The 11,607-nt window shown below is 57.0% G+C and overlaps 1 protein-coding gene across 2 annotated transcripts; it reads right to left on the bottom strand.

Moving 5' to 3' along the window:
• Window positions 1-61: 61 nt before the first annotated feature.
• NAB2 (NGFI-A binding protein 2) lies at window positions 62-6,038 on the bottom strand. Of its 2 annotated transcripts, XR_001110184.2 has the most exons (8): window positions 5,836-6,038; window positions 3,521-4,394; window positions 2,939-3,072; window positions 2,553-2,604; window positions 2,326-2,458; window positions 1,923-2,114; window positions 620-927; window positions 62-513 (listed from the first exon to the last, which is right to left on the bottom strand). XR_001110184.2 is itself a non-coding variant. In XM_012469700.1 (7 exons), the coding sequence occupies exons 1-7, from the start codon at window positions 5,868-5,870 to the stop codon at window positions 818-820; spliced, it is 1,530 nt and encodes a 509-aa protein (XP_012325123.1). In that variant the 5' UTR covers window positions 5,871-6,038; the 3' UTR covers window positions 62-817. The 2 variants fall into 2 exon arrangements, 1 of the variants encoding a protein (XP_012325123.1); XM_012469700.1 differs by having other exon boundaries at window positions 62-927.
• Between the last annotated feature and the right edge of the window lie 5,569 nt (window positions 6,039-11,607).

Here is an 11,607-nt window from a genome sequence, read left to right as displayed (position 1 = left end):
GCTTCCCTTCACTCCCCTATCCCATGCCACCCTTTCTCCCTCTTGAGTCAGGGGTCATAAATCCTAAGCCATAAAATAAATTTTATTCCAAAATAACAAAATAAATAATCTACTGTACACAATCTGAAAAGAAAGATACTCTAACTGCTCAGATAGGTGCTGTGGTCCAGCCCCCAGCTGGAGGAGACCCTGAGTCCAACCCAGGCCTCCCGAGGGGGCCAGTGAAGGGATCCCACACCCACCGCCCCCACATAGGGCAGGAGGGAAGAAATTGCTAAGGACTTGGGGGAGAGATGGGAATGGGAGGGCAAACTGCAGCACTTGTTAAATTAAAGAAACAAACCAGAAGCACAAAAATGGGGAAGGAGAGGGGAGAAGGAGCAGGTCCACTGTTCCCAGGCCCCCAGTTCTGGGGGCAAATGTTGCCACTTTTAGCTGCTGGACCTTCCCAGGGAAGTCCCCCTCTCCCCCTTGTCCAAACTGAGTCCAACTGCTCACACCACTGGTGCAAACCTAAAGAGAATGGGAGTGTGTTGTATGAGGGAGGGGAGAACCCCAGATGCCCTGGAGGCAGAGTCCTTGCCCCCTCACTTTGGGCAGGGGTGAGGGCACCACGCACCCTCCTTGTGTCCTCTCTCCAGGCCCCTGCTTGTTATTGCTTGAAGCCCCACAGTCTATGCCCATGGAGCAGGTGGGGAGGCAGGAGAAGGGCAGCGGAAGGATCCAGGGTTGTGACTAGATTCCGGGGATGGAGAGCGTGGGGGTCTGTGTGAGCCAGAAGTCTGGGGTCCTGTGTCTGAAAACACCAGTGCACCCCTCACTGCCGGCTGGCCTCAGCCTCCACTTTCACGCTGCTCCTGCGACCCTCCACCAGCGCAGGATGGGGTCCTGGGGCAGGACAGCGGTCCAGCAGCCCTTCCTCGAACTCTGCAGGGAAAGGGGGGCAGTTAGGAGTCTGCGGGCTGACTGGCTGCAGACAGAGGTGGTTGGGAACAGATGCAGGGCAAAGAAAGCTGTGAAGATGGGCTTGGTTTACTGAATTACTGTCTCCTTCCCACTGCATGTGTACAGTGGGTTCCATTCCCGAGTGTGGGAGCCCCCTCCCCTCTCTGGCTCTGTGTAGCTCTGTCTCTGTCTGTGTCTCTCTCTTTCTCTGTCTCTCCCCGCCTCCTCCGTGGTGCTGGAATTTCTGGTTCTGTCAGGAGCTGCGGGGGTGGTTTGGCTCTGACCTCTCCCCTCCCCCACTTCCCAAGCTCTGCCACCCCCACTCATCCCTGGCCCCCTCCCAGTCCCCACCCACCCTACCATGACCCCCCAAGTTTTTTTTGGTAGCCAAATCAGGGGGAGCGCAGGAAACCAGCCTCCCGGCTCCTCCCTCAAGAAGAGCCCCCCTTTCAGTCCCCGCCCCCACTTCCCACCCACGCACAGTTTAAAAATACCAAGCCAGGGTTGGTGGCTTTGTCTGCTGCGTCACTCTCAGCCCAGCGGCTGCCCGGCCCTCTGCCGGCCCACTCCTTCTTCCCCCTTCCACACACAAAGCATCCCCGCTTTGGGCTCCTCTGCTTCCAAGCTGGGCAAACCCATCCCTGCAACTCCTAGCCCGCTCCTGGCTCCTGGGTTGGTGGAAGTGCCATTTGAGCTTCCCTTATTGACGTTCCTCCTTCCTGCTCCTTCATCTTCTTTTCTCTGTCCCCTACTCCCCAGTTCCCCTTTCACAGATCTCCACTAGGACCAGACTTTCCGTGGTGGAAGCAGCCCAGCAGGGTCTGCCTCTCTGCACCCCAAGGCCTGGCTGGCTGTAGCCCGGCCCTCCTACTGCCCTCTCTAACGACTTTATACCTCTTCCTCCCACCTGGCCCCAGGACACCAGAATTGCTGTGTGGGGCCTGGGTGCTTGGGGACAGCACTGCTGGCTGCCTCACCTGCGAGAGGTGGCTTCGCAGGCACACAGGGGCTGAGGCGGCCCACGCGATCGTGGGAGACGAGGCGGGCGAGCCGCAGCCCCTCGTCCATCAGTGTCTGCTGCAGGATGTGGCGGCTCCATAGCCCATGGGCTGGCAATGCCAGAGGCAGGTCAGCAGGGGGCGGCGTCAGCCTTGGGCATGACCCCACAGCTGTGGGCATGGGCACTGGTCAGGTAAGGGGCTGCAGCCAGTGGAACCCCCACCCTCAACCACACAGCCAGCCCACAGGCCCTTCTGCCCCCCTCCAGCCAGGCCTCCCAGCCCTGTTCCAGGCATTGCCTGCTGGCTCACTCCTCCCCCCCACCCCCTCCCCCACTCCCCCACCCTCAATGAAGAGAAAAGTGTTCTGAGGCACACTCACCCTGCAAGTGTCCATCCAGACTCTCCCCAGACAGGCTGGCACTGTCCTCCTCCAGGCTGGGGCGGTATGGGGGTGCATAGGACTCAGGGCCTGGGGGAGGCTGCTGGATTTCAGGGTGACTCTGTTCTCCAACCTGTGGATGCCCAAAATGGGGAAATGAAGACCTGGCAAGGGAGGGGATTGGGGAAGGCTGCCTGACGCCCCTGCATGCAACCCAGAAAACACACCTCTTGTTTCAGCTTCTTCAGTGGAGGGCCTCCCAGTTCTTCAGGGTGGAGCCTGAAAAGATGAATAAGAATAAAGCAGGTGAGGCTGGGGAGGGCCACGCGATGGGCAGAGCCCAGAACCTGGCTAGAGGCATGTGTTATTTAAAACCTTTGCCAATAAATTGGCAGAGAAGGACTGTATAGCTCAGGCGCTATTGCTGTAGGGGGTTGGGGGACCCAACATGGATGGAAGGAGAGACCAGATCTGAGACAAGCTGACTTAGCCAAAAGCAGGACATGCAGGTGGGGCGGAAGCAAGCCTAGAGCTGCCTGAGCTGAAGGTTTGACATGATCTAACTCCATGGTGGGATTCCAGTCCAGGAAGGACCTGGGGAACGGGGTCTCACCTGGAGCCTTTCAAGGAGGACAAGTAGGTGCTCTCTCGGGCTACTTGGCGGGACAAAGAGAAGAGCTCCACTCTCCGCAATAAGAGCGTGTTGTCCCTCATGCAGAACTGGGCAGCAGCCTCGTTGATGGTGAGCTGTGGAGAGAGGGCAGCCAGGAGTCAGAATTGGAACTCCCCCGCTGCCTCACCAGACCTCCTTGCACCCCTTCACCATTGGACAAATGAGGCCCATCCATCGGATGCTTGCTTTGGTTTTGACACTACACAGGAGCTTTCTGAAGAAAGAAGACAGAGGTCAGCACCCACAGCTTCCTAGGAATGCCCGGAGCCTCCACTACTCCTGTGGGGTCCTGAGTGACATGGAACTGACAACAGCCGAGTGCTGCCTGTATCTTTGCGTCCTCCTCAGCTGAGGATGGGAGCATTGCGGCCCCTGGATGGGGGCTTGTGGGGGAGGGGGTCAGGGCCTGGGGTCCTGGTCAAGGGGCAATGAAAGAGATTTGGAGACCTGAGAAACTCGCAGAGGTAAGCAGCTAGAGGCCCAGGAGTCAAGGGCAATCCTAGGAGGCCTGGGGGTTCTTACCTCGTGCAGGCTGAGCTGCTTGCCCTCCCGCCGCTTAGAGTCGAAACGGCCATAGATGATGCTGTATTTGCGGATCTCCTCTTCCTTCTGGCTGTCATTATCATCCATCTCAAAGATGTGCCCCACGCTCCGTGCCAGCTTCTTATTCAGCTTTAGCAAGGATGTGACCTCCCCAGCATCCCCCCTTGGGAAGCTCCGGAAGATCCTCTCCACACTTTCCACCACCATGCGTACCATCTCTGGCTCCAGTCGGTCTGGACCACCCCCAGTCCCACCTGCTGCCAGCCCCCCAGCCCCAGTCCCCTCAGGGACTCCTCCCCCTGCAGGGGGGGAGAAGGGGGGCGAGCCAGCCTCCTCTTCTCCTCCTGCCCCAACGTCCGATTCTGGAGTGCTCCGGCCTGGCCAGATCCGGGGGTCCCCTGCCCCTGGTCCCCCAGGCAGTGGTGATAGCTTCTCTCCAAGTTCAAGGGGGCTCTTGGGACTAAAACTGCGGGCACTGCCTGCCTTTTCCCCTGGGCTGCCATGCCCATTGCTCATGCTCCCTTTCCGGGTACCCGCGGTCTCAGAGATCTTGAAGAGCGGGATGCTGGAGACGGGAACAGCAGGCACTGGTTGACTGAAGAGCCCTGGATTGGTGGCCCATTCTCTCAGTGCCTTCTGCAGGCGTCGGACATGGAGGGGCTTGGTGGCCATGCCCACAAGTGCCATGATCTCCAGAAACTCCTCCTCACCCGCCTCACACAGCTGCTGCACGTCGTCCCCTCCCTGCTGGATGAAGGTCTCATAGTAGGAAAGGAGGTTGGCGCGCTGCAGGACCCGGTACAGCTGCAGCTCCCCCAGCGTCCGAGGCAGTGCCATGGCTCGGGCACTGGGCCTGAGAAGGAGGGGCACAAGAGAGAGGCAGTCGGTGCAAGTCCCCCTACTGGGTACCCACCCACACTAACAATTGTTCCCTCTTTTCTGCCTGCTTTTCTTCCCCTCCCTCATTTGGTTGCTCTCCTGCCCAGTACCCAGGTCTGAGTACAGACCCTGAAAATCAGGCACTGCTCAGAGGCATGGACAAGCCGGGGCCGTCCTAGACTAGCCTGAAGCACCAAAAGCCAGTGCCCGTCTGCAGGAGTGCAAGTCTCTTTACAACCCCAACTTCGGCTTTTATCTTTCTGGGGCAAGATCTGACCAGCACCAACCTGGGATGGCTGGCCCTCCCTCTCCCCCAAAACACACCCTCACCTTCCACTCTAAACACCCGGCAGTCTCAACGCTAATGAAAGTGAAGTCACCCATACTAATGTGAATGTAGGACCCTGTCTCTCCCACAGTGGACCCTGGGGGACACTGCAGCTGGTCAGCTTCACTTCCCGTGGAGGGGCCACAGCACCAGGTGGCTGAGAGTGAGGGTGTGGCACCTTCCCTGGCTTTCCCACTCAGTGAGCCAGGTGGTGCCTTGCTCCTTGCGCAGCTTTTCCCAGAGGTTAAGCATTCTTTTTCTTTTTTCTTCATTTTTTTGGAGGGGGTGGGTGGTGGGCCGGAGTCTCGCTCTGTCGCCCAAGCTGGAGTGCAGTGGCCCGATCTCGGCTTACTGCAACCTCCGTCTCCCGGGTTCAAGCGATTCTCCTGCCTCAGCCTCCTGAGTAGCTGGGATTACAGGCGCGCACCACTACGCCCGGCTAATTTTTGTAGTTTTAGTAGGGACAGGGTTTCTCCATGTTGGTCAGGTTGGTCTCGAACTCCCTGACCTCGTGATCCAACTGCCTCGGCCTCCCAAAGTGCTGGGATTACAGGCGTAAACCATCATGCCTGGCCGGATTAAGCATTCTTTACGCAGGCTTCCTCTCTCCTGCTAGGACCTCTCCACCCTTCCAGGCTGACCAGTGCTCCTCAGCGGCCCCTCTCCTAGCACTGACACTCGCCACTTTCTCAGTGGGCCTGTTCTTTCAGCTCAGGGGCCGCGGCAGGGGAGGGGCGCAATTGTTCTGCTCCGGGGCCGTTCCGCCCACACACACTCCCACAGTGGTAGCGTCTGTGGGCGAAAACCGCCCAGAGGCTCCCGCCTACTCTCCTCTCTCTTATATTCCACCCGCATCTTCAAGTGGAGTGGGGGAGCGGCTCAAGGCCTCTTGATGAAGGGGCTGCACATTGAAACGCCCCTCCCCACTCTGTGAATAAAGGGACAGATAGGGGAAGGAACGCTTAAGGCCTCCCTCGTAACCCCCTTCCCCCCTCCCGCTTAACTCAAAGGCACTGGCTTCTCCTGGACCCCGGGGGGCCCGCGCGCCGTGCCAGCGACGGACTGAGGCAGCTGAGCGTCCCCCTACCTTCCGCACTGATGCCAGCTCAAGCTCCAGGGCATCCCCTGGTGCTTGGGGGCTCCCACATTCTTTGCAGGGGGCACTTATGCCATATCCAGCCCACAGAGTAAACCGGGAATGGAGAATTAGGTACTACTCTTTCATATCCCGCTTCATCAGAAGCTTGCTTGCTCCCAGGGCCCCCTAATTCGAAGACGCACCCCCTTTTCCATCAGTCTCCACCCCCCACCCCCGTCCCGCTTCCCCACATCCTCCCCTCGACCTCCGCCCTCTGGACCCCATTCCCAAGTCCAGCTCCACCCATCTCCATTCCCCTCTGCCTCCCTTTGCCCACTAACTTGAGTCTGGGCTGCAGGGTCCGGCGGGCGCTGTCCCCTCCGCCCGGCGGCTGCTCGGCTGTGGGGGAAGGCGCTCTGTGCATGGACTGCCGGAGACCACCCGAGCTGCCCTTCTCGGTGCCCGGCGCTCGGCGCCTGCTGCGCGTTACGCTCCTCCCCGCGCAAGATGCCGTGTCCACCGCTGTCCAGGCTCTGTCCCTCCCTCCACGTCTTCTCTCTTCGAGCCTCCGAGCCTCTGTCTGTGCCTCTGCCCCCCCCAACCTCCCCGGCTGCGCTTGCCGCCTCTCCGCGCCTCCGCCCCCGCAGGACGCACGGGGAGCGAGGCCCGGCTCTGCGCTGGCTGCCGGGCTGGCGGGCGGAGGGCGTGGGCAGAGCCGGGGGCGGGGGTGGGGGTGGGGGCGGGGGCCGGGGGGCGGGCGCCGGGGCCTCTCGGCCGCTGAGACCGCGGCTTACAGACTGGGAGAGGCGGAGACTGGGGGGAGGGGGTGTGGAGCAGGAGGCGGGGGCGGGGACTCAGAGCCCGGGCGCGGAGTTAGGGACCGAGGTGACCGAGGCCCGGCTGTGGAGGACGGGCTTGGGGACCCAGCAGGCGGGGCGAGGTCGCTCAGTGCCGCCCACGCCGGATGCGCAGCCGGCCCTCTTGAGCCCACGTACCCACGTGAGCGCCCCGCCGGCGACATTCCTACTCTCCCCCACCCCTCCGAGCTGAGAGCGGAGTTTCACAACCACGCACAAGTACACACAGACACAGAAGCGCACGGACGTGCACACGCGCCTAAACAACTACGCGGACGCCCACTGCTCACACTCAGGCCTTGCGGTGCTGGACGTGTGAATGCTAGAAGCCGGGAAAAGTTGGCGAAGGCCGGGGTGTGCGGCTCCTCCTGTGCGTGCATCTGACTCCCACAGGGTGTGCACTTAAGGCGGGCCTGAGAGCGTGGGGCTCTGCAGGGATCCCCTAGATATCCCTGCGCCCCTCCCTAGCCCCCAGTGGAGTAATCTGAGGAGTGCGCTCTCAGAAACCCAGGCCTCCATGCTAATCTGGAAAGTTTAGGAAACAGGGATGGGAGGGTTATGCTGCTCGCCACCACTTAGGTGCGCGAGTTGATTAAACGCGTCGGGTTTTGTCAGCGCGTAGGTCAGGCAGGGATTCGGGGGTGGAACCCCGCCTTCCTCTACTTGTCCGCTGTTTGCTGAGAATGAGGCCTTGCTTGGGAATTTTGTGTGGCAAGATTGTGACAAAGACGATACCCTTCCTGGGGCCGTCTATTAGGGGACCTCGCCCGAGAGTTTAGTGGAAGATGAGTAAGAGGTCGGGTAGCCTCCGACGTGACTTCCTACGGCGGAGCTGGAGGGAGGAGCTCCTTCAAGGAGCTCAGCCCCCACTCTGCAACCCACCAGTGTCTCCCCCTTTGGTTTCTCCTAGCCCCATCTGGTTCGTATTGCACTCCCGCCCACGGCTGGGAGGGCTGTAGGAGGAGGCGGGGGCTCTTAGGGCCCGGCTCTAAGTCCCAGGGAAATGGGGGAGGTGGGGGACAGAGGGAAGCCAGTGGACTAGCCACAGGCGAGGTTCCTCCTAGTCCGAAACCTCAGCCCCGCCCCGCCGTCCGCACTTCTGAGCTGCGGGGACCCGGCGGGGCGTGGGGGCTGTAGGCCGGGCTGGTTCTACATTCCGGCCTCGCGAGGAGACCTTTCCGCCTTGTGGGGATCGGGGAGAAGGAGCGCGTTATTGGTGGAGGGGATCTCAGTTGCTCAGGTCCTCTTCTCCATCCCATTAAGCGCCAAACACAGTGGGGGTGGTGGGAACGAGCAGACTCCGGTCTCCCAATCCCCTGTCCCGCAACTGGAGGGCGCGGCTAGACGGGCTCCCCTTGGGGACACTGCCTACCCAGTCCGGGGTGTGGGCGCCCCCTCCCCCACTCCCCCCTCAGGTTATTTTGGATCCCGGGCTGCCAGCCGCTGGCCCCGGGTTTCCACGTGCCCCCTCCCTCCCCCGGCCCACGCTCCCCGTGACGCACATCCTCCGCCCACGCAGCCTCTGCTCGAGGCGCCCCCCTCCCTCCCACCGCGGCCCCCTTGGGGCGGCGCTGAGCCTTGGGATCTGGAGGGAGATGCCCGCCCAAGGAGGGGGCGGAGTAGGGCGTGAATCACGTGGGCGACAACCTACTGGGCGTCGGGCGCCTGGGTCCAGGTCCAGGTCCAGGTCCAGGTCCAGGTCCAGGAAAGAGGAGGAGGGAGGAGCCGATTTTGACCCCTCCACTCCCGGGTCCTGGCGGGAGTGGGGGTGGGGTGCTGGGCCAGAGAGGGACGAAGGGAGAGAAATCCCGCAGAACCGGCCTGCCCACTCCCCTAGGGGAGCCAGCGGGGGTCCGAGTGCGAACCAGTGTGTGAGAGTGAAACTACTGGGTGTTAGTGTCTTTGTGTCCTTGTTTCTCAAGATTGTCGTGAGATTCGGATGAGAGAATGTATAGGAAAACTCTAAATTGTAGAATGCTAAACACATTTAAGACACTACTGCCGGTTTGTGTCTCTCTACCCGAGATTATGTATTTATATGTTTCTTTACATCCACTTGTATATCTGTGTCCCTGTCTCTCTCTAGGTTTGTATCTGAGCCCCTATTTAAAAAATCGTTGACTTGTTAGGGCCCGCCGGAGGCCCAGAGCGCCCCCGCAGCCCGCAGCTTGAGCTGCCGAGATGTCTGTTCTTCCCGCCCACTCCTGCCACCCCCAACTCCCCTCCTACTCCCTTCCGTTGAGAACAAGGAATTTCCAGCCTTTAGCAAAGAGAGGCAAAGACAAAGAGACCATGGGAAACTGTGGAAAAATAGAGAGACAGGTGTGTGTTTGTGTGTGTGGAGGGGGGAGTGGTGACAAAAAGGGAGTGGGGACAAATACAAACATTTTCATTTGTTTCCTGCATGGGCCCTGTTCTCTCCCCTGTGTCCCCTTTGCTCACTCTAGACCACTTCTTTGCCTGACTCACCTGCTCCCCCCATCCCCAGTGCTCTCAAAGGTTCAGAGCAGAGCAACTGATCTCGTGATAAAAAGGATTAATATTCCCTTTATCTATACTGGTCTCCTCCGTGAAGGGAAACTGTATCCTCAGTCCTAGTTTTCCAAGAAAAGGGGAAACGATTGCGAGGAAAGGGAGGAAAGTGGGTGGAAGAGGAGTGCGGAGACTGTCGTCCCTACGCACGTGTAGATTTTCATCTAGCAGATTGCTCTGCTCACTCCTCCCCCAGCGTTTCCATTGGGCCAGATCCGACTCACTCAGCAAGGTTTGGCTCAAACCTCTCCTTCCTGGACCCCTTCCACTCCTCCAGGCAGAATTAATTTCTCCCCCTGCCTCGGTGGCCTCCTCATTGCTCTTTGTACGCATTTCCAATTATAGTTGCTTGTTTCAACTGAAACCCAGGACCTCTCCAGGATAAACCTGGTATCTGGTGGACTGTCTGAAATGAATGAATTGATGCTATTCACAGGGCTGCACAACTTTGAGAGGGCAGCAGGTGACACAGATTTTACTCCCAAAGGGGCTGAACCTGGGCAAAACTGTTTAAGTGGAGACATTTTTTTCCATATCTCTTTCCCCTGTAAAGTTTCCAGTGAGTCCCATAAGTCTGGCTCCTTGGCCTTCTAAAATGTCCGCCATTCTAGTAAATTAATTCACACTCAGATGCTAAAGGTAGTAGGCTGAAACCCTTGCTGGTAATAGAAAAATGTAAATGTAAAGTATTGATCCCTTTTTTCCTCTTTCAGAAACATGCCAGAATTTGTCATCTAAGGAATGTCGTCCTTCAGGTTAGTTATTTTACAACAAGTGTTTCACTCCAAACCCTGTCTCTACTAAAATACAAAAAATTAGTCGGGCATGGTGGTGCACGCCTGTAGTCCCAGCTACTCAGGAGGCTGAGGCAGGGGAATCGCTTGAAACCTGGAGGCAGAGGTTGCAGTGAGCCTAGATCATGCCACTGCACTCCAGCCTGGCGACAGAGCGAGACACTGTCTCAAAAAAAGAAAAAGAAATGTTTCCCTCCTGAAAAACAGACAATTGTAACCACTGCCTATAAGGAACTCACAGACTAATAGGGGAAATAAACCTATAAACAAATAATTACAACATAGTGCAATAATAGGGTACAAACAATGACAGAAGTATATGAGGGTGAGTGATCTGTTCTGCTTGGAGTTGTGAGGGGCCTTAGTTTAGACAGGTATCCAAAGGAGGTGATGATGCAGTCAGTAGGAGATTTCCAGGAGTGGCAAGGGCGGTGGCTCACACCTGTAATCACAGCACTTTGGGAGGCCAAGGCAGGCGGATCACCTGAGGTCAGGAGTTTGAGATCAGCCTGACCAGCATGGAGAACTCTGTCTCTACTAAAAATACAAAATTAGTCCTGTGATGGTGCATGCCTGTAATCCCAGCTACTCAGGAGGCTGAGGCGGGAGAATTGGTTAAACCCGGGAGGTGGAGGTTGTGGTGAGCCAAGATCGCACCATTACACTCCAGCCTGGGCAACAAGAGGAAAACTCCATCCCCCACCCCCCCCAAAAAAAAAAATTCCAGGAGGAAGGGAAATCAAGTCAGAGAGGCCAGAAAGTGCATTTCCATGAAAGTATGAAACAGAGTGGTATGTTTCAGAAACTATAAAAAGTTGCTCATTATTGCTGGGTGGTGGGTGGTGATTAGAAATGAGCCTAGGGAGGTGTACAAGGCCATTACATTACAAATATTATGGACCAGTGCTTCTCAAAATATGGTTAAGGAAGAATTTTTAAAACATCTATTATTGTCCACTACTTTTATAGAATGCACTAAATGTGAGTTATTCAAAAAACAAAACAAACTACCATTTTGTTAGATTCAATATATATAAAATTTCTCTGTCAAATTCCTATAGAACTTTCTAAATGCTTACACTTAATTTCTAAAATTGTTTCATTACAGATTGGTAACAGATGTTGAATAACATTTTTTTTTTTAAGATGAAGTCTTGCTTTGTTGCCCAGGCTGGAGTGCAGTGGCATGATCTCAGTTCACTGCAACTGCCTTCCATGTTCAAGCGATTTGTCTGCCTTAGCCTCCTGAGTAGCTGGGAATACAGGCGCGCACCACCATGCCTGGCTATTTTTTGTATTTTTGTATTTTAGAGATGGGGTTTCACCAATTGGTCAGGCTGGTCTTGAACTCCTGACCTTGTGATCTGCCCTCCACAGCCTCCCAAAGTGCTGGCATTACAGAAGTGAGCCATCGTGCCCGGATGAATAACATTATTATAGTTATTTGTCTTTGCATCTGAGTTTTAGATCATACTAAGGATGTTGGACTTCATCCTGTGGTATTACTGGAACTGTAAAGACTGAAAACATAAAGGCTCATGGCATGGTCATATCTGCACTTAGAAACAAAGTGGAGAAAGGATTTACGGCTGCAAAAA

This window comes from Aotus nancymaae, unplaced genomic scaffold (genome assembly GCF_030222135.1).
Source record: "Aotus nancymaae isolate 86718 unplaced genomic scaffold, 86718_ANA_hifiasm-v0.15.2.pri h1tg000016l, whole genome shotgun sequence".
Classification (NCBI taxonomy): domain Eukaryota; kingdom Metazoa; phylum Chordata; class Mammalia; order Primates; family Aotidae; genus Aotus; species Aotus nancymaae.
This window is presented reverse-complemented; position numbering and strand designations above follow the sequence as displayed.